General features: G+C 48.4%; 2 protein-coding genes across 11 annotated transcripts in view; one reads left to right on the forward strand and one right to left on the reverse strand.

Annotated features, from left to right (window-relative positions):
* Plekhh1 (pleckstrin homology, MyTH4 and FERM domain containing H1) overlaps positions 1-19,693 on the forward strand; it is a 49,299-nt gene extending 29,606 nt beyond the window's left edge. Inside the window, 21 exon segments of the mRNA NM_001395591.1 lie at positions 314-405; positions 2,061-2,211; positions 2,393-2,520; positions 4,240-4,350; positions 5,270-5,356; positions 5,656-5,817; positions 6,512-6,592; positions 6,900-7,082; positions 7,449-7,557; positions 8,343-8,455; positions 9,121-9,297; positions 9,624-9,721; positions 11,182-11,359; positions 11,823-11,978; positions 12,904-13,004; positions 13,634-13,775; positions 14,602-14,744; positions 14,826-14,955; positions 16,712-16,801; positions 17,044-17,190; positions 17,503-19,693. Coding sequence (NP_001382520.1) covers positions 314-405; positions 2,061-2,211; positions 2,393-2,520; positions 4,240-4,350; positions 5,270-5,356; positions 5,656-5,817; positions 6,512-6,592; positions 6,900-7,082; positions 7,449-7,557; positions 8,343-8,455; positions 9,121-9,297; positions 9,624-9,721; positions 11,182-11,359; positions 11,823-11,978; positions 12,904-13,004; positions 13,634-13,775; positions 14,602-14,744; positions 14,826-14,955; positions 16,712-16,801; positions 17,044-17,190; positions 17,503-17,658 — 2,735 coding nt within the window. The 3' untranslated portion in view covers positions 17,659-19,693.
* Positions 1-26,173, reverse strand: part of Pigh (phosphatidylinositol glycan anchor biosynthesis, class H) — a 28,705-nt gene that overhangs the window by 587 nt on the left and 1,945 nt on the right. Inside the window, exons 2-5 of one of the 10 annotated variants that reach the window (XM_087553859.1) lie at positions 23,426-23,630; positions 21,545-21,628; positions 15,144-15,176; positions 13,979-14,476 (exon numbers count right to left, since the gene is read on the reverse strand). In XM_087553859.1, coding sequence (XP_087409985.1) covers positions 14,135-14,476; positions 15,144-15,176; positions 21,545-21,628; positions 23,426-23,629 — 663 coding nt within the window. In that variant the 5' untranslated portion in view covers position 23,630 and the 3' untranslated portion in view covers positions 13,979-14,134. 10 annotated transcript variants of the gene reach the window in all.

Genomic DNA, 26,173 nt, shown 5'->3' on the forward strand with positions numbered 1-26,173 from the left:
AGATGGGCACTGTCCACTGGCTCAGGAGTCACTGAGCACCATAGCATCTGCAGTGACAGGGGTGTGTTTGCAACTCACTTCAGCAAGAGTGGGACATGGAGAGGAAATGGTTAAGGGTGATGCCTGGGTTCTGTGGTGATGCCTGGGTTCTGTGGTGATGCCTGGGTTCTTTGTCCTTGGGGATCCTAAGCCAAGGGAAGTCACAGGAACAAAAGTAGGAAGAGGAGATATTCAGGCGTTTGCCCAGTTGCCTCCCTGAGCTTCTGGCTCAGTTGAGCCTCCTGGGTTCATCACCTCCCTCTTTTCCCCTCAGCATCAGGACCGCCTGCCCTTGCATTCCCTGGAGCTTTCTCTGGCCTTATTTATAAGAATGTCACTGTGCCTGTCTACACAGCACTGAAGGGGGTAAGCAACTGCCTTGAAAAAAGGGGCCCCTAATCCCAGGGCAGTGCTCGCCTTGGCTGGAGGGTCAGGCAGCTTCATGAGGTGATCGTGGTGATCGCAGTCAGGGAGCCCAGCCTCCCTTGTGTGGTTGTTTTCTTGAGTTTATTCAGTTCACTGCAGTTCCAAGCCAGGCAGGAACGAGAGCACTGCCCACCCATCCTTTTGTCATATTTGATAATTTATGATAAAGATTCATCATGTAACTGCAACATGACATTTTCATTTTTGCCAGTGGCTTTTGTTTGTTTTTGCAGTGCCTGAGCTAGAACACATCTCCTCTTGCTAGGCGGACCCCATACCACAGAGCTACACTCCCAGCGCTTACTCATTTTTAAATCATATTAGTAATATTAGTAATGCTTTCAAAGCTTTTCCTTAGATGAATAAAACCACAGAGGTTTCTCTCACATTGCTTTCCCCAATTCCTGACCTCAGAGCTAACACTCAGTGCGTGATGTTTACTCTGCAAGGCCTTCTGTTGCAATTGCAGCTGATCTGCAGATAGCACATGTGACCTGTGCTCTCTCCTTACTTCCGTTTCTCTCCACTCCACTCTCCTCCTGCCATACATGCAGACAGACACACGCACACACGGGATCCTGTACACTAACGTCACTTACTCACCTGACTGAGTCCGCCTGGCCTTCCATGTTTTCTGTGTATTATCTGCAGAGTAGACACTTTACCTTAGGTCTCCCTCCACTGACTTACAGTAGATTGTAACCATGTATTTTTTTTTAAATAAATATTGCAATGGGTGTCACTGCACCACACGTGTTTCCATCAGAAGACAATTCTAACGAGAGATAGAATTGTTGGGCAGGTTCTATGAAAGCTTTAGATTCTGATAGGTTCTGCCAAATTGCTTTCTAAAAGTGCTCCGTGGGCCGGAGATGTACTCTGCGATAGCACACTTGCCTAGAAAGAGTGGGGTTCTGTGTTCTACCTTCAGGACTACCCAGCCCCCCACCCCACCCTCCAAAAAAAAAAAAAAAAAGGACAAAAGGGGGAAAGATGAAGCTAGCAAGTGGACAAACACTTCCAAATGCCGTGTCACAATAGGGTGTTTTTTGTTTGTTGGGCTTTGTTAGTTGGTTTGAGACTGGGTCTCACTGTGTATCCCCAGCTGGCCTCACCCGGTAGAGCCAGGCTCACCTCTTTGGAAATCTGCCTACCTCTGCCTCCTGGGTGCTGAAATTAAAGCCGTGTGCCACCATGAGTGTGCCACCATGAGTGTACCGCCACGGAGAGCACTAGAGTATTGCTTGGCTGTGCTCCTGCTGCACTCTTAGTACACTGAAAGGTCTCCCCCTGTCTCAGTGTCCTGTACTACACTTGACTTGCAGTATGGCTCTCTAACCTCCTAGTGAAGAGATCGCAGCTCTCTGGGGTAGGGAGTGGAGATCCAGAGAGCAGCATGGAGGTAAGACCATAGGAGTGAGGTCAGAAAAGGACTTTGCATTGCTTGGGACTACCATCTGGTCAGCAGTGGCTCAGCTGGGTGATGGCCTCATGTTTCCCCAGACAGACTGTGTAGACATACCAAAGTAGATACAGCTGTTGTGTGGAAGAGGGCTTGTTTCGAAGCTGTAGTTGGGGAGGCTCCTCTCTTGCAGAAAGCCACACAGATCAGCAACGTGCCTTTTGTGGATGAGTCCTCTGGGTCCGATGATGACTGCGGCTCTCAAGCGAGTTTCCGGATGTCAGTCCCTTGCTCTGAGTATAGGAAGACCAGTGGACTAGGCAGCCCCCGGGCCATCAAGAGAGGTACAGAGAAGGGGAGGGACTCCGTTTTTCTTGCCTGTTCTCTGCCTGGGGTCTCTAACAGTTTAACCCTCAGTTCCAGACTTGGGATCCCAGTGGGTAATGAAGGCCTTGCATCTCTGGCCCTGGGTGGAAGGGGTGTGGGATCCCAGCTTTGATTCCTGACTCCTTTTCCTCTGGCTAGGGGTCTCCATGTCCTCACTGAGCTCCGAGGGGGACTATGCCATCCCTCCTGATGCCTGCTCCCTGGACAGTGACTACTCAGAACCTGAGCACAAACTCCAGCGCACTTCAGCGTACTCCACTGACGGGGTGAGCACAGTACACGTGTGGGGGTGAGGGGGTGAGCACAGTACATGTGTGGGATGGGGAGGGGGTGAGCACAGTACATGTGTGGGGTGGGGAGGGGGTGAGCACAGTACATGTGTGGGATGGGGAGGGGGTGAGCACAGTACATGTGTGGGTGGGGAGGGGGTGAGCACAGTACATGTGTGGGGTGGGGAGGGGGTGAGCACAGTACATGTATGGGATGGGGAGGGGGTGAGCACAGTACATGTGTGGGTGGGGAGGGGGTGAGCACAGTACATGTGTGGGATGGGGAGGGGGTGAGCACAGTACATGTGTGGGTGGGGAGGGGGTGAGCACAGTACATGTGTGGGGTGGGGAAGGGGTGAGCACAGTACATGTGTGGGGTGGGGAGGGGGTGAGCATGTGACAGTACATGTGTGGGGTGGGGAAGGGGTGAGCACAGTACATGTGTGGGGTGGGGAGGGGTGAGCATGTGACAGTACATGTGTGGGGTGGGGAGGGGGTGAGCACAGTACATGTGTGGGTGGGGAGGGGGTGAGCTCAGTACATGTGTGGGATGGGGAGGGAGTGAGCATGTGACAGTACATGTGTGGGGTGGGGAGGGGGTGAGCACAGTACATGTGTGGGATGGGGAAGGGCGCTAGGAGGGGTGAGACTGAGCAGAGGTTGCCTGGGCCTCAGTGCCCATGAAGGCAGCAGAGAGCGAGGGGAAGAACCCAGAGAAAGTAGGGAGAAGGAGGCTCGAGTGGGTTTCAGAGACAGCTGTGCACAGACTCCAAGATGAAGAAAGACAGAGTTCAAGCCCAGGAATTTCTCAAAACCCATGACGGTTTGCACCTGTTACCCTCTTTAATCTCCATCCTGACCCTCAGGTGCTGGCATGAGCTAACAGTTAAGGTTCAGCAGTCAGGTGGCTGCCTCAGGCCCTCCTGTCTTCTCTGCCTCATGGTCGTCATGGTTCCTGCTGTGTTTTATGGATGTGCCTGTGGCTAGAGACCTGCCTGCTTTCTCCCATCTCTGATGCCTCAAATGGCCTTCCTCCTCTCTGCTGGTCTGTGAGGACTAGCCTTTCAGTTAGAGCAGTGATTCTTCTCAACTTGTGGGTCTCAACCCCATGGGAGTCAAGCAACCCTTTCACAGGGATTACATATCAGACATCCTGAATATCAGGGATTTTACAATTCACAACAGTAGCAAAACTATGGTTATAAAGTAGCAACAAAAATAATTGTATGGTTTGGGGCCAGCACAGCATGAGCTGTATTGAAAGGTCCCAGCACTAGGAGGGTTGGAACCTCATTGACGTAGGTGAGGTGGGATGCTACTCTTCCCTGAAGCCAGCTTCTCTGGCCAGCTCCTCTGCTGCTGACAGCCCCTGGTGTGCCACCGTCTCACGGCGACTGGGTGGCCTTCCCCAGTCCTCACTGAGATCTCACGGTAGTACTGCCTTACCTTATTTATTCAGTTCTCTCTGGATCTCACAGGAGCACGGCGCCTGGAAATACTCATTAGACACACAATGACAGAGGTGGCCTAGACCATTTTGTCTTGAGTGGTGTCGGCAGCCTTCTGTGACTTTCCCCTTTCCCTCCTTGTCTTTTTCTCCTCAGGGTCCTCATCCGACTTCTTCCCGTTTGCCCCCTCTCCTCCTTGCCTTTAACCGCTCAGGAGCCTCATGCGACTCCCTTTTGTCCCCTCTTCTCTTCTTGCTTTCTACTTCAGGAGACACTGGAAAAGTCAGGCTACCTGCTGAAAATGGGGAGCCGGGTGAAGACCTGGAAGAGGCGCTGGTTTGTCCTGAGACAGGGACAAATTCTATACTACAAGTCTCCGGTGAGTCCCCCCTCAGGACCATGACCACGGAACCACACAAGCACAGCCCAGACCCAGAACCGTATAAGGGACTAAAGGGAAGGCAGTGTGGCTTGAGGCCTGGCAGGTAGAAGACTTGACGGCCTGACTGGCCTTTGCAGGTGCCGAGCCACACAGGAGACTCTGAGGTAGTCACCTGTTCTCAAAATGAGCTGAGGGACTATCAAAGCAGTCCTAGGCCAGCTGGTTAGGGATTTCCTCTTCCTTCAGAACTGATTTCCTCGTATGCCTAGCCTTGTAAAAGGTTGTTCCCAGGCTGCCCTTACCTCTTCTGGATTGTTCTAACAGAAAAGTTCATTGTTTCCCCTTCTTCCTCCACGGTCTGGAATTGAGGAGCCTTGGATATTGAGAACAGGTTGGCAGACCCAATCATAATGTTTTTATAAAGAGGAAAAAAGGATCTGTCTCTCGAGAAACTGATTGCTTAGTAGACATTGTTTCTAGCATGCCCACATTAAGGATTCTGAGCCTATATACCTCGGTGAGAAACATGCCACTATCAATTAGTAATGTCTAATAATCCTGGATAATAGTGATGTATGCGTCCTTTGACTAAGCCTCTTGCCGCGGCCCACTAAAGAGCTGCGACTAGGGACGTGTCACTGCACATATTTTGGTCAAAGGACTAGGAGGACTTTATAGATGGGTTTCTGATCCCATTTTAAAGTCTGCTTTTTGAGATCCTTTAAGGCCTACGTTAGAGGGTTTCATGTTCCTAATTACGGTTTTATTTTGCTAGAATAAAAATCTAGAACAAGTCACTCATTGTACCATAGCGTGGGACTCTCTTTTTCCTTCAAGCCTGTGACCTGGAGTAAGAAATGGTGATCTGAGAAGCCTCCAACTCCAATGCTCTCCTCTTTACTCCTTCCTTTCACAGAATGACGTCATTCGGAAACCTCAAGGTCAAGTGGATCTGAACTCTCATTGCCAGATTGTCCGAGGGGAAGAAGCACAGACATTTCAGGTGAGCCTGCTTGTAGCAGCATAGACTGCATGGTGTTGGGCTCAGGTATGGCTGTGACTGAGGCAAAGATGAGGCCAAACAAAACATGAGTGGATGATGTCACACCACGAGAAGGATGTACTCTTAGGTTGTGAGCATGAGAAAGAAGAGACAGAATGAGAGATAAAAGGAAGGGAAGAAAGTCAGGGACGATAGGAAGGGGAGAGAACAGGTGGTCAGTGGGGAGGCCAGCATGTCGAAGGATCTGTGCCTTCAGACTGTTGCTAGCTTTAACCCCTACCCCCAACCCACACCCACAGCTCATCTCTGGAAACAAAATCTACTACCTAACAGCAGAGTCCCCCAGCCTCCTGGAAGAATGGATCCGGGTCCTACAGAGCCTGCTGAAGGTGCAGGTCACTGGCCCTCCAGCCCTGCATCAAGGGGGCACCAAGCCTACTGTGAAGGGCTGGCTGACGAAGGTACAAGTGGAACTAGGAGGGAGGTAATAAGAGCCCGATATGGGAGTGCCCAGAGATGGTAGGCTCCATTCTCTAAGAACTACATCCCAGTGCTTAGTGGGTTGGCCCCCAAATATGATTTGAACATACAAAATAATGGTGGTGATTCTGGAAACAGAGATGGGGGCTATCAGAACACTTACTCTCAAGACGGAAGGAAAAGAAATGTTTTTACTAAATGTTTAGGACATTAGTCGTGGCCCCCCACAGTATAACTAGCTGTGTCGGGATGAAAGGGGAGTTAACTAGGGAGCGCATTAACAGGCTGAACACTTAGGGACAGTGGCTGAGCTCAGCCAGCAGGCGCTTGCTCAGACTTTCCTGAGCCTCTGCTTCCCATCAGTCAGTCTGCCGTTCTTCCGTTCTTCCGTTCTTCTGTGTGAGAGCGCAGTTGCTGTTCCCTGGTGATTCACACCACCAGGGGCCCTTTTTTTACCTTGCGAGGCATCCTTACAACTCTGCCTCTGCCAGCTAGAATATTCTGATTTCCAGGATAATCTTTCACTGGCCGGTCATAGGTCCTGGGTGGCCCGACAGTGGCAGTGGCTGGGTTACGTAATGTAGCAGTTTCACTGTGAGAGGAGACCTGATTTTGGCAACCTTCCCTTGGCCTGTCTTGGCCAGCCCTGGTCTAGAGAAGTCACTTTACTTACAGGTAAAGCATGGCCACTCCAAGCTGGTCTGGTGTGCCCTTGTTGGGAAAACCTTCTACTACTACCGGAGCCACGAGGACAAGGTATGAGCTTCCTAACAGTGCCACCTCCAAGCTGCATAGCTGCATGTCACTGACACAGTCCCCAGCTTACCTTCAGCAAATGCAAAGACTGGCTGTCCAGCTCCCTCCCGGGCACACGGCCAGCATCATGGCCATGTAGTCCGCTGGACTTTCTAAAGCAGTCTTCTGCCATGCTGCCTCTTCTGTCTCCTCACCTAACTGCCTTCTGTCCACATGTATGATCTCCAGCCCCACACAGCCTAAGCATTCGAAAAGGAGACTTCCTTCTCCATCTGTTTTCCTATTCATGGAAGGCTCATGTCCACAGAGACCCCTGGGCTGCCTACCTGTTCGGGACGCTCATATAGAGGAAGTAGATCGATCCTGCGACTCAGACGAAGACTATGAGGCTGGAGGAACTGGACGCTTGCTGTCCTCTCACTGCACACTGGTGATCCACCCACCAGAGCACAGCCCCACCTACCTCCTCATAGGCACCAAGCATGAAAAGGTAAGGGAGGAGCTTGACCTGTATTCTGACTCCCCTTCTCTCCCCTGAGCTTTCCAAATTCAAGTTCTATTTCCTCCCGGCATCCGTCTCTTCATCATGCACCATGACAGAGCTTCTACTTTGAAACTTGGGTTTACCTGATCCTGTCTCTCTCTTTGGAGGGGTGATCTTGACTTAATGCCAGCCAAACTAATGAAAGCCCGCCTCCCCCAACACACCCACGCCCCAAGACAGGGTCTCACATAGCCTGAGAATCAAACCCAGAGCCTTACACGTTAGACGAGTGTTCTGTTTCTGAGCTGCATCCCCTGCCCCAAAGCCCTCCTCCTACCACATTACATCTGAGTGTTTTCTGTCATCTCCCAGGACACATGGCTTTACCACCTCACAGTGGCTGCAGGTGGCAGCAGTGCCAAGGTGGGCACTGTCTATGAGCAGCTCATTGGGAAACTGATGGACGGTGAGGGCAACCCAGGTAAGGAAAGAAGGAGTGGCCATCGGTGCCTGGGCAGCAGGGACCTGGCAGGGCTCTAATCGGAAGAGAAGCAGAGAGCACTGTTACACATAAGCTGCGCTGAGCGTGCCTGAGGGAAGTCCCATCGCACGCTCCAGTGTTGCTCTCTCCATGTCTGGTCACAACACTGAGGAAACCACTGTGCGTGAGGGAGTCTGTCTGGGAAACAGACTTCCCAGAAGCCTAGGTGAATGTTTACTCTGTTTAATCGGTAGCTTTGCTAGCTATGCAGAAGACATGGGGGTAGGGGGTCGAGTGGGAGGCAGCTGGTTAATCTACAGTTGAGTTTGTTAATAAGTGAAGCTTCAATTTGGATCAGACCAACCCAAGCCTGGGATGTTGGGAGTCCTTATTTTGCTACTAATCCTCAGGGTCCTCGTGGACCAACCTGAGGTGTCTTTTCTACTGCTCTCAGGGTAGGTGTGTTTCAGGCTGACGCATCTGTTCCTCCAGCCTGAAACTGGAGGGAAGGCTGTCCCTGCGTGTGTGTACTCACAGCTGTGTTCACTTAACCTTTGCGGCTCCTCGGCAGTGCTTTGGCCGCCTTCCTCCTTAGCTGTATGGGAGTGTGCAACTTGCAAAACACTGACATGGCCTCCAGCCTGTAGATGATCAACCCAGCAAAACCCACGTTTCCCATAGCATTAAGCCACAGTCTTCCCTGCAAGTCTGAGCTGGGACTGGTAGGTAGGAAGTGAGTTTTCCCTGTAGTGATTGCATTGCTCTCTGGTCCATGCTTTGTGCAGACTCCCCGCTCTGGAGGCACCCCATGCTGTGCTACAGCCAAGAAGGGCTGTGTGCTTCCCTCACCACGCTGCCCTCCGAGGCTCTACAGACGGAGGCCCTCAAGCTCTTCAAGGTAATATGGGAGTGGAGCCTGGTGATTTGGGTGCCCAAGCTCAGCCTGGCACAACTTGACCCCATCACAGCACAGGAGAACTCTGCTTACAGGGTGGCCCCAGGGTTGTGGGGAGGAAGAGAAAGTCCCACATGGTTCCCTTTATGGCTCCTTTACGGCAGGAACATAACCCTTCTGCAACCCAGGAAGAAGCTCTGGGGCTCTAGGAATTACCAGCAAAAGCTCTCCCTTGAGGAGCTGCCACCAACCTCAAGTAACAATAGAAGGGCCAGTTTGCACTACTCTGGACACCAGAGACCTGACCTAGTTTACAGTCTCTGTGTCCATTCGCATATTCTGGCCTAAAAAAAAAAAAGAATTTGCTAAGGGGCTAGTGTGGTGCTAAATGCTCAAAATCCATCCCAGGAGGCAGAGGCAGGACTTGGAGTTAAATGCCAGTCTGAGCTACATTGTGCTACCCTGTCTGGTAATGGCAAACTTATGTAATAGAAGCATTTAAAGAAGGTGTATGTAATTCTGACCCTACAGTAAGTAGCCCCTTTCAGCCTCACATGCAGAAACAGTCGCTCCCTCTGGAGAAGGCTGGTCATTAGTGAACTCGAGTCTTGAGGCTCTGAAGTACCATTGCATGTCACAAGAATAACCCACTGCCATCCTCCTTCCAGTCCTGCCAGCTCTTCATCAATGTGCCAGTGGAAGCCGCCTCGGTGGACTACCACGTGTCGCTGGCTCAGACAGCACTGCAGGTCTGCCTCGTTCACCCCGAGCTACAGAGTGAGATCTACTGCCAGCTCATGAAGCAGATCAGTCGCCGCCCACCTCAGAAGTACTCTCTCATGCAGGTGAGCATGCGCTGGGATTTAACTGGCTGGAGCCATTTGTAAGAGCTGGTTAGGGGGTAGAGAAGGAGGGAGCAGGTGCCTGGGCAGGTGTTCTCCCGTCCTAAACAGTGGGCAGCTTTTGTGCAGCAAGTTGCTTGAGCATGGTTGCCTGATGTGTGCGTGCTCACAGTGTGACTACCATTCTGGGCAATGCCTGGCCAAGGCAGCTATCCCAGTGCCTGTCAGGGGGGTTGAGGTTCTGGTTGGGGGAAAACAGTGTAGGTTCTGTAGCTCAAAACTGCAATGGCAGGAACCCACCACTGACCACACTGCCTGTTCCATGGCAGTGCTGGCAGCTCCTGGCTCTGTGTGCCCCACTCTTCCTGCCTCAGCACCACTTCCTCTGGTATGTCAAACAGCAGCTTCAACGCCATGCAGATCCCAGGTGAGTGAGAGCATTCTCTCTGTCACTACCACACTATTGACAGGCATGATTCAAAGGGATGAGGGGGAGGAAGAGGTTGAACTAACTGCATCTCCCCTCAGAGCTGCTCAGGGTTGAGAGACTCACTGTGTACACCTGAGCAGGTGGAGACTTTAGCTTTGAACACCAATCTCTGTGTGCTTGGGTATTTGGGGGACATTCTCATGGAATGGCCATGCTATCCCACATTATCCCCAAATGTTTATTTCCTCTTCTTCTGGCTGTAAGAAAATACCCGAGTATAGGGGTAGGGAAGAGCTCAGCTAGGGCAGACACCAGGCCCTGGCTTAGATCCCTAGTATAGGTTTTAAGAAGGGATGGAGGGAGGGAGGAAAGGTAATAGTATCTTTTATTTGCCTGAAGTGACTGTCATCTCCCAGGCTTGCTGCCTCTGTCAGCTAACCTAGGCCTAGTCCTGGAAGCTTCTAGCCTCCTTGCCATCTTTTCTAGGCCTGGAATGTTTTCAGCCTCTGAAAGTTGCTACAGAATACACTCACCCCTTCCTAGCTCCTTCTGAGCTCTGGCTGGTTGGTTCACATTGGCCATTCTGGCTCTAACTCCTCTCCAAGCTGACTGATTCAGTCTGGCTTCTCTCTCCCTGCCTCTCCTGAATTGCTTGACTTTGGGAATACGTTCTAGTCCTCTGGCTCCTTCTCGTTCTCTGGCTCATTCTGTCTTCACCCGTGTCTAGCTTGTTCTCTCACTGCAACCTGTCTCTGTGAAACTCCCTGTAAAATCGCCTCCTCCTCTTCCTCTCTGCACTGCTCTCTCCAGTGGCTTCTCTTTCCTCTCTCTTCTCCTGAGAGCTGGGCATATCCTATTCTGATGTGTCATGTCTGCCACTCAGTTAGACATCACTTTCAAGCCTGGGTGCTTCCTTATACAAATTAACTTTACCTTCATTGTTTTCGATTAAAGGTGTGTGCAAAGGGTGTGCCTATATTCCATCAAGAAGGATTAAAGGCTGGTGCTAAGGGCTAAGCCACCACTAGAAACAAGGCTTTATAGTAAATAGCACAATCTTGGGGTTCACAATGTGATCAAATATCCTGCAAGAAGGAAAGGAAGGAAGGAAGGAAGCCAGCCAGCCAGCCAGCCAGCCAGCCAGCCATGGCAGCCATGTGCTGCGAATAATAGGTCCACAGTGACAAATGCACCAGGTGAGGGGGCTCAGTAGGTAAAGGAGATTTGCTGCCAAGGCTGACGACTCCCAGGACCCACACGGTAGGAGAGAACAGCTCCCACAAGTTATCCTCTAACCTCCACAAGTGTACTCCCTCCCCAAATAAAAATGTAATGACATCCCATGCTAGTTTTCAGGTCCACACAACCAGTCCAGTTAGCTTTTATCCTGGCTCGGTGTGGTATATACCACAGGGTGCCAAGAGGAAGGAATTCCCAATATTTCCTTCTGTTTTCAGAAGTGAAACTGGTCAGTATGCCATATACTGCCAGCGAGCTGTGGAGCGAACCCTGCAGACAGGAGAACGGGAGGCCAGACCATCGCGGATGGAAGTGGTGTCCATCTTGCTTCGGAACCCCTTCCATCACTCCTTGCCCTTCAGCATCCCTGTGCACTTTGCCAATGGGACTTACCAGGTAGGAGGTTGAGCACGTGCCTGTCCCAGGTCTGTCCATATCACTGTCCAGAGAACACTTCTGGCTGCTGCTAAACCTTGTAGGCTTTCAGATTTAGCCTAGATTCGAGGTGGGAATGGCATTCGTAGTGTGTGAAAGGAGAAACGAGTTTGAATCCAAAGTATGGAACTACTTGGTGCCTTGCAGTTAGGTCTCCTGAACCCATCATGGGAACAGGGAAGCTGAGACATTGGACCAGAAAAGCCTGAGATAAAACTCCCAGAATACTGACTACAAAAGAGTAACTAGGCCTCTGTCCGGTTCCAGTTTAGTGGGCAGGCTCAGGTTCTTCTGAATGGGATGTGGCTTTGACATCTTGCCCCCACCCTTGTACCTCTCCACGCTGTGTTCAGACCCTTCCGTGATCCCCTGTGACAGTTCCTCAGGAGGTTTGCTGGTTCAGGGTTCCTCTCCCCATCCCCAGGTGGTTGGTTTTGATGGCTCCTCCACAGTTGATGAGTTCCTCCAGCGGCTGAACCAGGAGACAGGCATGAGAAAGCCATCCCAGTCTGGCTTTGCCCTCTTCACAGATGATCCTTCGGGCAGGGACCTGGAGCACTGTCTCCAAGGGCGTGTCAAGGTAAACGTCCCACTCTTCCTCTTAGCTCAGAGATACAGGTGGTGGGTCAGAGCCCGTCCCGTGTGCGCGCCTAACTCTTCAGAGCCCTGAGTGGCACTGAAACCAAGATGCTATCTCCAGGCCAACATTTCAGTGACATCCTAAAATGTATTATCTATGCAGGCCTCGACCCTGGAGACAAATCCTCACAGTCCTGTCTCCCTCACAGGACTGTGCAGCATCCGGGGCAGAGCCTCTTAGCCCAGGGTAAAGATGAGGGAGCTCGGCCAAGCTTGTCCCCATGCTGTCTGCCCTCTTAGGTCAGCAGCTGTGCTGACAACCAGGGGGTGGGACTATCACCTAGCTTTTCCTCTGTCTGCCCATGCTTACAGACAGATGCTCATGGATGCTGAGTTTGGGGCGGGGTCCTCGGTTGGTCTGTTCAGTGGTCTGGGGTGTTAAGTGTTTGTGGGAATGGATGGGCGCATCTGGCTCCAGCATCTGCTTTCTTCCTTATCCTGGAACAAAGGGCTAGTCTTTAACAGTGCATGGAAAAACTGCCACATACCCTCCTAGTAAATGTATGGGTATCTGTAAGGCTTTGGTCAGAGCAGGCTTTGGGTGTATTTATTGAAAGGGGAATGTGGTGAGTGAAATAAAAATGGAGCCACGATGCCATGGACTTTGACTGGGGCCTGCCTAGTCTGGTCCCTCAGATGCTAGTCTTCACAAAGCCAGTTTGGCAGCGATCATTTCTTGCAGTGCTAACTACATCCATGGTGCTCTCCAGCTCCTTATCTGAAAGGGAATTGGTAGGCACTTCCCATCCTTGCAGCCTGAGACCTCACAGGGCAGCCGTCTAAAGCAGAGCGTCACTCGGCTTGGCCGGACCTCATCCCCACCCCAGCCCCGGGGCCTTGCTGACACTCCTCTTTTCCTCTTTAAGATCTGCGATGCCATCTCCAAGTGGGAGCAAACGCTGAAGGAGCTGCATCCCGGAAAGTCTGAGGGTGGGACACGAGTTGTGAAGCTGATGTACAAGAACAGGTCCTGAGAGCTGCTGAGGGTGGGGTGGGCATGAGGGCTTCTGATCGCTCCCTCAGGAGATGGTGACAGTACAGGTGTTCTGTTGGCACTCTCTAGACTGCCATGTGCACACGGGTATGTATGCATACGTGCCACAAAAGCATACTGAGGCCAGGGGATGCTGTACATTACCCTCTGAGAGTACAGATTTGAATAAGCACGAAATATTTAAAGCTAAGGAATAAAAATTTCCCGTATATCAACTTCAGGACACACACAGGTACTTTCTACCAATTTAAGTAAGAGACATTTGTCCCAGTATGCCTCTAGGCAAATATTTTCCATTAGTCTCTTGGGAGTCTTAGTTCATCCAGACCTCTAATAAACTGTGTAGAGGCACCATAATCTTCATGCAAAGTCCATGTGTAGTGGTGGTGTGTTCAGGACTAACCATCTGTTCCTCTGCGTGAGACCTGCATGCCCACATCTAGGTTAGGCTTGGCTACAAATTTCGTGGGTAGTAGAAAAGAGGCTTACAAATGGTGTAAACAGTTATCCTCACTTGAGGGGTCAAGAGAAAGAGTCAGGGAAAGCCTTATTTTTGTTCAGGGTGCCAGCTGAGATCTGGTTTTTCACTGTCTTCACTATAGGCTATACTTTCGAAGTCAAGTAAAAGGGGAGACAGAGAGAGAGCGGCTGCTACTTGCCTTCCAAACCAGTGGCGAAATAGTGGCAGGAAGATTTCCAGTCACCAAGGAACTGGCCCTCGAAATGGCTGCCTTGATGGCGCAGGTAGGTTTCTTCCTGTTGAAAACACCATGAAACCTGATGGAAGACTGCAGATCCTGGGGCAGCAGGGAGGGGCTCTGTTGTACGGAGGCAGTGACCTCCTTACTCACTGCACATGGATGCTGTGTGCAGGGGAGACAACAGGGAACTGAAAGCCTGGGCTTATGTCCCGGCCTCCCTCCAATATGAGAACTTGGTCAAGTTGCTTTGGTGCTTCAGTTTATTTCTGTGTATTTGAAGAACACAACTCCCTTCCTGCCGCCATCCAGGGTATGTGCATGGGCATGCATTTGAATGGCTCCCCTTCGTCTTTCATATAGAAGGCTCTCTGCCAGGGGTATCCATGGCTCCTACAGATGCAGTCAGGTGTGGTGGCACACACCTATAATCTCAGCATTTGGAGAGCTAAGGCAGAGTTGGCACAAGTTCAAGGCCAGTCCGGGTGGCAGGCCAGCCTGGGCTGCACGGTGGTCTTCATAGTTATAGTCATCAGTGTGAATTGTCTGCAGCAAGTCACAAGCAGCATTCCAGATGTATCTGCGTACTTTCCATCCCCACTTAGGACAGGGTTGACATTCAGAGTTTAAATAACTTGAACAAAGTTCAAGGGGCTGATGCCTGAGCCGGTGACACCAAGCCCTCTTCTGTCCTCCAGTCTGTAAGCCCTTCCATCTTCTAGGACCTTCAGGATGGTTCTCTAATGTCTATGAAACATGGGGTTAATTCTTGCCATTGTTATCTGATAAGGCAGTGATTCGGTAAGGGGCTTGTCCACTTCTCGAACAGCACAACCACCCAGACTCACGACTGCTATCTCTTTCCACCTCAGGTGGAGTATGGGGACTTGGAGAAACCTACGCTGCCAGGCCCTGGGGGTACACCTCCGGCCAAAGCCCAGCATCTCCTCCAGCAGGTCCTTGACAGGTTTTACCCAAGGCACTATCGAAATGGAGCACCCCCTGAGCAGCTGAGGTGGGCTGGAGGAAACCTGTGGGGAAGCCTGGGAGCTGTAATGAAAACAGGCAGGCACTTCACTAGCATGTCTTTCTACAGGCACCTGGCAGACATGATGGCCACCAAGTGGGCAGCATTACAAGGCTGCTCCCCTCCTGAGTGCATCCGCATCTACCTGACTGTGGCTCGGAAATGGCCTCTCTTTGGTGCTAAGCTCTTTGCTGCTCAGGTGAGTGACAGGAAAAGGAATTACCCAGACCCTCAGATGCTGTTTTCCCTGGAGTTTCTCTCCCCTCTGTCTGGTCATAAGCCCATCGGTCCAGTCTGCAGCCCCCTCCTCCTCACTGTCTCCTTGTCCATTTCTGACCAGACCCTGGTCCACAGTTGAGTTATCACTCATTGTTTATCTTCACTGACCTGTGTTCCTTTACGGGCTTGCCAGTGCTTCTCCTGCAAAGACAAGTTCAACTAAGTCACACATGAAGATTCAGACTGAAAAGACAATGTGACCCAAACAAACTCATCTTGCCTCACTACCCAAAAGCCCAGAGGTAGACAGACATGGACCACCCAAGGGAATCAGACTATGCAGACAGTAGTTATTTTCACCTCTGCATTGAAGGCCAGGAGGCAAACAGTAATTTCAGTTGGAGGTTTCCATCAGTAGGTGTCTGGTATGCATGGACTCTACAGTTAATCACAGACATTACCTGTGACCAGACATCATAATCAGACATTGAGACTGGAACCATATCCTGATCACTGAAGCTATAAGTAAGAAAATGGACGTTCAGTCATCTATCTAGCAGAGATAGATAGGCTGTTGAAAGCATGGTATTTCTATTCCAGCTGTTGAGTTATAGAAGGCTGGAAAGAAGGCTCAGCAGGTGAGCATTTGCTGCTTTCCATGGGACCTGGGTTTGATTCCTAGCACCCATGTGGTGGCTCACAGCCATCTGTAATTCTAGTCAGAGGCAATCCAGTGTCCTCTTCTGGCCTCCTTGGATACAGGCACACACGTGGTACTCAAACACACATGCAGGCAAAACAACCTACACATTAAAAGTAAATTTAAAAACAAATGTTTTTAAAGAAATGAACAAACAGCCCCTTGCTTTCAAGAGGCTTTCTAACTTGAGGGAACAGAGCAGTGGAGGTGTTGGGCACAGTCACAGTGTGTTCTTCATTCTCATGCTCCTGTCTTCAGTCTTAGCACCATTAGCCTCTGTTTAATTTTGAGAATATGCTGGGGACTTTGCACATGAATACTTTCTGCCCCTAAACTGTACCTCCAATCAAGAGTATGAGCATGCGTTTGTCGGGAGGAGGGGGATGAAGGTGGGAGGGAGGGGGGGAGGAGGGAGGAGGGGGAGGGGGATGGAGGTGGGAGTGAAGTAAAAGTGCAGTACTACTGTAATAGAAAGCCGCTGGCCTGGAAAGCTGGGAAAGCTTCACACAAGGGTCTCAGTTTGTCTCCTTCCCCCAGGCTCTTGGGTAGCAGAGAGACCTTCTGGAGTACCTCACTGTAGCCCTGACAGAAACACCCAGGAAATGGCTACCAAATAGTCACAAACTCACTGAAAGGACCTAAGGCCCATCTCACTTAATTCTTGTTATCCTATTTCTTTTATAGTTCATAGGAAGTTGGTTAAAGCAAGATGTATTTGCTTGTGAGAGTTTGAGGTACAGGAGAAAATACCTACCAACTAAGCTACACACCCAGCCCCTAGTTCAGCTTGTCTTCTGACCACAGAGCTCTCCATCCTGTTCTGACAGGTGTGACTCCCTCTACCTTTTCAATGTTGGGTGGCAGAGACCCAAGGCCAATGCCTCCTGCCAATCCCTGATGCTACAGAAATGCACTTTTCTGTGTTTTCCACCATGACAGGACTGTCCATCAGACTCTGGGTGGACCCCTCTTCCTCAGAGTGTGCTTACATTCAGAATCTCTAACTGTGGGTGGGTCTGACACGCTTTTTCTGCAGCCTGCCCAGCCGTTGTCTTCTAAGGAGAACACTCCGGTGTGGATTGCTGTGAATGAGGATGGTGTTAGTATCCTGGACCAACGCACTATGGTATGAGAGGAAAGGGCTGGTTCCAATCCTTTTTAGTCTTAAGCTCTCTACTCTGGTCGGAGGTCTGAACTACGTGGCCATGGTTCCTCTCTTCGGCTCTTGCCGAGTAGTGCTGTCTTATAGTCTGAGCACAACTTACATACATCAAGATTTAGCTCTCTAAATTATCATCACCTTGGGGTTCTCCTTCCCTGTGTCTAAAAGAAAGAGTTTCCCCTGAACTGGACTGGCTCCTCCCACAGCAGGTGAACATCACTTATCCCTACTCTTCAGTGACAACGTTCGGTGGCTGCAGGGACGACTTCATGCTTGTGATTAGATCCATTCCAGACCAGAACTCTGGAAAAACCCGTATTGACAAGTTGACCTTCCGAATGCCTGCTCCCAAGGTGGGTCTGACAACTACTGTAACAGTTTGCTCTGGCCTGGTGTGGTGTGATGTAAGCTTGATACTTAGAAAACTCTGGACAGCATCCCCAAGGGTTCAGGTGGAATAGCATATCCATCTTTCTATTGAGCTGGACTTGTGGGAACTATCTGATCCAGCAACTGCTGTCCCTCCTGGCCTCAGGAGGGTACAGTGCATCTCAGACTCTCTAGGCCAACAGCAACTAAAGCCCAGGTACTCAATGTTAGAGCCAGTGAAAAACCAGCATTCAAGATAAAGCTAGTTTAATCCTTCACTTTCCTGATCTCCTTAGATTACAGACACTACCTTAGTGATGGCCAGCTACATGAACCACTGTTCTGCAACTGTGAACCTATCAGCCAAGCTCCCTGCAGCCCGCCAGCCCAGAGACCTGGATGGACAGTTTTTTGCTTCTGTTTCCTGCACTAAGGGGTCAGCTTTGCTGTGAACGTTTCTCCTTCCCATACCCTTAAACCACCCCTGGTGCCTCTGGGATTAGATTATATCCTGGAGCATACTACTGTGATGGGTCTAATGGCCCCTCCTCAAACTGTTCTGTGAAATGTATATTTCAGGGTCTCTTGAAACCTTTGTGACCGTTAGGTGCCTTATCTTTCAAGGCCTAATGTTTTAAGATTCAGACCCAACATCAAAACCACTATTTCTTTAACAAGAATACTGACTCCGGATGCTACCTGATTCTAGATTAAGACAGGGATGGCCCGCAGTTACCAGGGCAATGGTACTGTATTTGGGGCTTCTGCACTGATACTCAGGGAAGCTCATCTTTTTATATTGTACATGGTCTTTACGTGGGGACTTATACTTGAAGTTTTCTGAACATCCCTGAATAAAATAGGACTAAAGTTCCTAATTCACCTAAACTCTGGCAAAAGCCTACAAATCTCTAAAATTGAATTTCTTTCCCAAATGGGAAAAACACTGGGGCAGCAGCTCTAATATTTTCAGGACAGCACAGTGTTCTGTTAAGAGTAAAGCCCTCTCTCTCACACTGGACTAGCACAGGTAGGGACAGAGCCACACCCTTCCTGTGTCATTTTAAGGCTCTGCAAAGCTTGGTGACGGCTGTGCTCACTCCTGAAGGACAAGGTGGTCATCGTCTCCCTGCACTCTTAAAGACCACACACATGAATTTTGCTTGTTGCTGCTCTCAGAGGCCACCAGAACAAGGTGTCAGGAACAATAAAGACCTTTCCATTATTGGAAGGCCTGGATTGCTCACCAAGACTTTTGGTAGATGGCTTCTTGAAATCATTTGGAAGCACAGGGCATGTATATGATATCTGCCCTAGTAACATGTGGAAACAGAAGTTTCTTCCAACTTTGCCTTCCTGAGAATATTCTAACCCCTCTCAACTCAAATCTAGCTGATTTTGATGAAGATGATCTTTATTTTACCTCCCCACAAAATAAAAAAAAAGTTCATACTTTGGTTTTCCAACATATAAAAAAATAAGCTTTATTGTATAGCTTTCAGACAGTTTATCATTTTTCAGTAACATGGACTAGGGAATAGGAAGAATATCAAGAAATAAGCCTTTAACCTAACAATGTGTGTGTTGTACACCACAAGAAACTGCAAGGCCAAAAATTAGTTTGTCCGAATGCCTCAGCTGCTGTAGTCTTTCATCCTTTGAACTGACAAGCCTGACTTTAAAAGGGCACAAGAGTCTGCCTCTTAAAGGAGCGTGGCTCGAAAGCCAGGCAGCTTTATAACCGTTTCTGTTTGCACCCCAACTCCCACCCCAGAATTTGGGGTTGTAGTGGAGACAGGTCTACCTCAAGTCACATCACTATAGGCTCCTGGACAGCTCCTTCAAGGCTGGCTGAAAGGCAGAGAATTCAGTTCTAGGTTTACATCCAAGGGCCTTGAAGCCAGTAAGGATGCAGTCTGCTCTTAGGTTGTTTGTGCTTTGTAAACAGAACTCCAGCTAATGCAACTATTTGTACTAGACTTGAAGGTCAGAGACTTGAAGGTCAGATCTGTTGCTGCTCCCCTCCCCACCCCCCTAGTCCCCCCTTCTCTCTTGCTCTCTTTGAGACAGGGTTTCACTGTGCAGCCTTAGCTGTCCTGGAACTCCCTATGTAGACCAGGCTAGCCTAAAACTCAGAGATCTACCTGCCTCTGCCTCTGCCTCTGCCTCTGCCTCTGCCTCCCAAGTGCTGAGATTAATGGCAAATGCCGCCTAATCCAGCTCCTTTTCTCCTTCCTGATCTTTAGAATCTAAGGAACCACCTTTGAAACAAAGGCTTCTGTAAACTGGCTTCTTCATCCTTTAATGTGACAGTCTCAAGTCTGGGAACCAACATGTAATCTCTCATTTTTCATCTAAGCCCTCTTAGCCAAGCAGCTTTTGAGCAATAGAAAATATTAAGTAACAGAAAGGTACTAATATGCTTGACACCCATGGCTGAAATGCTGTGTATTATGTCTGTCAATAAAAAGCTGTCAGTGAACCAGACCATGACTGTGTGTTGTACATGTTTATTACCTTGGGGTTTGAGACAGTCTCATCATGTAGCCCAGGCTGGCCTCAAACTTTTCAATCTTCCTGTTGACACCTTCTGAGAGCTGGGATTACAGGCATCCACACCATTCCTACCTAAACTGTGGATTAAGGAGTCACTGTCCTGCACAGATCACAGGAGCTAGGTGGACAGAGGCTAGCCCTTTGTAAGGCATTTTATTCCTGCTAATTCATACATAAAAACGTGACTTATTTTTCCCTAGCTTTTCAATAAGAGTCTATACAGATGGAATTATATTTTTCTTGTGAAATCTGGTACATCTTAATACTCCACAGATTTTAACACAAACATGAAGGTACTTAAAATTTTCTTTCTGGACAATACATTTTTGGGGGTGGGGGAATCCTCACTATGTAACCCAGAATGGCCTTAAACTCAAGAGATCACCTGCTTCTGCCTCTTGAATGTTGGGACTAAAGGCATGTGGCACTATGACTGGCCTTCTTTTGACAAGTCAAAATCCTTAAGGTCTCCCCTTGATCAGTAATATAGATAAAACCTATACCGGGAACATTATGACACACACATCATGAACATGAATCAAGTTCCAGCCCCTCTTCTGTGGTTCTGAGATCTACTCGTTTTGATTCCCAGGACCGTGTCTGTCCGATGGTTTTGACAGTACAGAGAGTAAACCAGCTACTGTGGTTGAGGAGTCCTCTCCATAAAGATACTGGCGATTGAATGCTGAGAGTCATAGGCTTGTTGGCGTGGCTTTCTGGTGTGCCAGAATCTCCTGGCAGCTTCTGTAGATTTCAATCAAGCAGTCCAACCGGGGCTTGGCGCTCTGGATTCCAAGGGGAGAGATGCAGAGCCAGGGGAGTGTGAGAAGAATGCACCTGCACCCTCCACCTCTCATACACCACAGCTCCAAATGTCAGCTGTGCGCTCAGACACAAGGGCGGGCGAGCGGGTGAGGACCTGCTGGGAGGTCTCTAAATCCGGCCTTTGTGTGGGGGTGTGGGTGTGCAGGGGAGAAGGGGAGAAGGGGAGATAAAAAGAGGTTTTGGTGTGGTTTGGTTTGGTTTCTAGGCAGGGTTTCTCTGTGTAGCCCTGGCTGTCCTGTAACTTATTTTGCAGATCAGGCTGCCTCTGCCTCCTGAATGCTGGTATTACAAGCATGCAATCACATGACAGTGAGACAGATCATGTCAGAAAATGTTACAAGTTGTGAAAGAAGCATCAGAGACAAGATGTACATTCTGAAAAGATCTTGTATTATAAAATGTAATGCAACTAAAATTAAAAGACAACCCACAGAATAGGAAAACTGTATGAATGTCCATTTAATAAATGTTTACTATGCAAAATAACCCAAAATTATTACAAATACATAACTGATCTCTAGGTTCTATCATTGAGCAGAGAAGATTGATAGTTTACATGTTTTACCATAGTGGTTTTTATTGAAAGATCAAAACAAGATAATCTAGACATTATTTAAAACCTAGCAATAACACAGCTAAGTAAGCTGATACTTTAAGTATAATGGCTGTGACAGACAAGACATTATTTATATTATTACCCTCAACCTTAAGATATCAAGGTAAAATTATAGGTGAACAGAACTGAAGTACAAGAATGTGATTTGTAGGTAGAAGTGGTTATATGATTGGGAACTGTCTTCTCTAAAATCTAAAAAAAAAACCCTTTTACTCAAATTGGTTGTCAGACATTGCCAGTACTCTGACAACAGAAGTTCGTGTCCTACTGCACTTTCTGACTTAAGGGTAAGCAGAAAGAAAAGGCAGGCTTTCGGGAGAAAGGGAGAGCATGGTACTCACCTGGAAGACAGGCACTACTTGGGATATCTCATGTGGTTTCCCTGGATCCTTCAGTAAAATGCAGAGGTAGTAAATGACCTTCTGCTGTAAGAAAAGAAACCAGACAGAGACCTCAGTGAAACTCATCTTGTTCCTTTTTTCTTCAGAGGCAGACTAAAGAGTCCTTTTCGTAAAGTATCTCTTGTGTAGTAAAATATCTGACAACTTCTGAAACAGAAGAAAAGTATATTTTTGCAATGGGGGGCATGGTGGTGGTGGCACACACCTTTAATCCTAGCACTTGGGAGGCAAAGGCAGGGGGATCTCTGTGAGTTCCACGATAGCCAGGGCTTCACAGTGAAACCCTGACTGGAAAAAAAAAGGAACTTTCATTTCTTATTTTATATATAAAAAATATTTTTGTTTGTTTTTCTTGAGACAGGGTCTAATGAAATAGTCATGGCTAGCCTGGAACTCCCTTTGTAGACCAGGCTGGACTCATTAAGAGAGCTCTACCTGCCTCTGCCTCTGCCTCCCAAGTGCTAGGATGAAAGGGACAAGCCACCATGGCAGCAAGAGATCATCACTGTGTTGTAATGTGCTCACAAATAGAAACATCAGAGCTAGATTAAGGTAGTTACTCAAAACTATCCAGTCAGAATGGCCACTCTGAAGCCACGGGGCCTCACTTAGGGGTTATACTTTATCAACTACACTTTTATGCCACATATCCACTACAAAACAAGAAAAAACATGATGGAGTCGAAACTAGAACAGCAATTAGCTTTCTCTCTTCCTTCATAATTTCATGTATGCATTTACCTCCATTTTGTCCTTTAATAGATCACCCCCCCTCCAAAAAACAAAAACAAAAACAAAAAGAAAAAACGTTCCTTTGAACCAGAAGTTCATAGGACCAAGGCAGGTGGCTGCTTGAGACTAGGTTGGACCTGGGCAACACAGTAAGTCCTCGTGCCCTAGAGGAAGAAAGCAACAAGTAAACAAACATGTCTGAGCTGCAAGACAAATGGTGAAATGGTGACTGTATCCATGACAACCTGCTACTTCTCCAAAACAGTCATGCTTTACATATCTGCTATGTGTTTTAAGTAGGTGTGTACTCCTACTTGAAAGAGAAAAGCCTGGTAGCCAGGCATGGTGACATAATCCCAGTACTCAGGCGGCAGGAGCAGGTAGATCTCTGAGTTTGAGACCAGCCTGGTTTACAGAGTGAGAGGAGGTGGGCAGCTAAGGAGACAGCTCGCCAGGTCAGAGTGCTCGCCGTTCTCCCACAGGCCTGGAGTCAGTGCCCAGCACCCATGCAGGGCAGCTCACAACCACCTGTGACACCATTTTCAGGGCTCTGACATCCTCTTCTGGCCTCAGCAGGATATACATACAGACACACATGCATAAGCAGAAACAAAACCAAAAAAACTTAAATTAACAAGCAAAGAGAGATTAGCTGCAGGAGGATGGGAAGTTCAATGCCAGCATAACTATACAATGAGACCCTGACTCAAGTAAAGCAGCAGCAGTGTTGCACTTGGCAGCAACCTTAAGCATCTCGTATTTATTACACACCATCAGTGGGATGTCTGAGTGATTAAACTGTACCATCTAAGCCTAAGTGTGTGCTGTGATGTCTGTACAACCAGCAAACTCGTGAACAACACATTCCTTGCAACATACCCCATCACTGAGGAAAGCATGACTATAAAGAAACTTTTACTTCAATGTAAGTTTCTTTTCTACAGCTCACAGGCATGCCAGCCAAAAACTACCTGTATTGGAACAGAGGCACCGTAAGTTTAGTTCTGTGACAATGACTTTTTTTTTAATTAGGACTCAATTTAGGTTGCAGCACACCTCATGGGCTGACTGCCTCCTCTGGACACTTACCATGTAAATAGCCTCATTAATGATAATATCCTTGACCTTGTTCATCTCTATGAAGGTGGTACTTTCTTTGCCCGATGCATAGGACGAAGTCATCTGGATGCCAAGTGAGTCGATGATTAATAGAGTCTCCTGATCAATCTTCACAAAGTGGAGGTAACCAAGCAGGCCTAAGATAGTGATGAAGATGGCGGCAGAGAGGATCATGCTATTCTGAAGAGAGAGCCAGACACAGGCAGTAAGATCACCAAATGCTCCTCTGCGTATACCTATGCTATTCAGCAAGTTAACTGGACAATGAGGGGAAAGGCCTCTGCTGGGTGGCTATTCTGTGAGGAGAACAGATGAGGGAACATGCATGAAGGGGACATTATCTTCACTTGAGCTCTTAAAGTGTGAGAGAGGCACGTCGTGAAAGGGGATCCAGACTACTACTGAATAGGTCCGGGAAGCTCCCAGCGAAGCATCTGCCATCACATCCATCAGAAAATTTTCTTCCCCAAATTACAACTTAAAGGCCAGATGCTCCCTCCCTCTCATACTCCCCCTGCAAAACATGGAGCACAGAATTACAGACAGAGCAACAATGGAGTGCTTAGCACAGCAGCAGATACTATTTCTTGACTGATTAAATAGCCACTTGTTTTTTTCTAATAGAACTTGGAATGAATTGTGATTGGATCAGGAGTGGTCACATGCTGCGAGGAGACATGCAGGCCGGAGGACTACAGAAGAGGCCGATATATCAATTATGTTCTTAAAGGTTAATAGGAGGAACACTGGAGAAAGGAAAGGGGGGGGTTAAGATTAAAGCATACAGGAATAGCATATACAGCGGGACTTAACTGGTGCAGAGGTCATTTATTAGTGGTTAGTGCTTTCTGATGGGTGTGGTCTGCCACAAAGACAGCTAAGCTCTCACTGTGTGAGAGGAGCCAGGGCCAAAGAAGACTTTCACTTGAACTCTGCAATCTTTGAACCTCAATTCTTTCTGCATTAATAAAGCCCCTTATCATTTTGATCTCCTTTCGTTCTGGGCTACAGCTGTGACTAAAATGAATGTTAAGGGGTAAAAAGTGTTAGGTAGACTGAAGATGTACCTTAGTGGTAGAGCATTTGTCTAGCATGAACAAAGTCTTGTTTGATCGTGCACGTGCTCACACACACACACACACACACACACACACACACACACACACACACAGCTACATATGCCCTTGTGTCTAAGGCACGTTTATAACCTTTTAACACTTCTGAACTGAACCGTGGGATGTTTTGTTTTGTTTCTTTTATCTGGTCTCTTGCACCTTTTTACTCCTCTGACTCTCCACAAGAAAAGGGAATCACAGACCTAGTGTCTCAGGTTCCTATTCCTGTGACAGAACACCATGACCAAAAGCAACATGAGGAGGAGAGGGTTTATTTCAGCTTACAGTGTACTCACATACATAAATAAATAAATCTTTAAAAACAAACACCAAAGCAAAAACAACAAAAAACAAACCATGAATCTTAACAAGTGAGGTCAACCACACACCTTTGCTCACCCATTCTGAACAGAGAATGGTCTTTAACATTTTTCACAAGGTTAACCAAAGAACAAAAAGAAGCAGGTGCAGTGGCTCACATTAATCCAAGCACCCAGGAGGCAGAGGCAGGTGGATCTGGACTATACACTGAGCTCCAGGCCAGACAAGGCTACACAGGCCACACAGTGAGGCCCTGTCTCAAAACAAACAAACAAACAAACAGCAGGCCAGAGAGATGGCTCAGCGGTTAAGAGCACTGGCCGTTCTTCCTGAGGTCCTGAGTTCAAATCCCAGCATCCACGTGGAGGTTCACAACTGTCCATACCTCCAGTTCCAGGTGACCTGATACCCTCTTCTCACTTCCTTGGGCACCAGGCATGTATGTGCTGCACAGACAAATATACAGACAAGACACCCATATACATAACATAACACAAGGACAAAAGAATATGGGACAGAGATCCACAAAGCCTAAGATATTAATTTGGCCTTTTGAAGAAAAAGCTTGCTGACTTCTGTTCAGATAATTATTTCTGGCTGGTAAATAGGAGTCAGAACTGGGCCTCTGATGACCCAGAAACATCTCCTTTTGGCTAATTAACTTCAGGTGTGGGGCAGTGTCTTGTAAGCAATCCAAACTGAATAAGCACTATGGAAGAAAGCCAAGGTTTATCAGATGCAAGATTGATAGGGAAAAAAAGGCTAGAATACTGTGTTACTGACTGTTAAGAGTCAAATGGAGGAGAAAGGGAAGAGGGAAGGAGGGAAAAAGGATGGAGGGGAGAAGAAAAGAGGGGGACAGAAAGACAGATCAGAGCACACGGCTGGTCCATGAAGACTTCCAAGGAAGCAGGCCCCAACTGGTGCAGAGAAGATGGTACACGCTGATGGGCACACTCTGCTCAAAGGGCTAATATACTGCAGAATGGAATAATGTTAACAAAACTGATCAAAGCAGAGGGGGTCAGGGGGTCAGTGAATGCTTAGGGGATTTTACCCATCAGCCTCTGTCAAGATAATCTGCCTCAAAGTCTGTTTTCCTGGTCAACATTCTAAGGTGGCACACTACTCAGCCGAGTCAGGTTAAGCCACAGTTGAAGGACTCCTTTGAGAGTTCTTCCCACTATTCATCACTTCCATGAAGATTTGGAGTAGGAGAACGATCTGAACCTTTGCACACAGAGCCCTGGGGGAGTCTTGGAGTAACGTAAGGGAACACAAT

Source organism: Rattus norvegicus, chromosome 6 (assembly GCF_021556685.1).
Source record: "Rattus norvegicus strain SHRSP/BbbUtx chromosome 6, alternate assembly SHRSP_T2T, whole genome shotgun sequence".
NCBI lineage: Eukaryota > Metazoa > Chordata > Mammalia > Rodentia > Muridae > Rattus > Rattus norvegicus.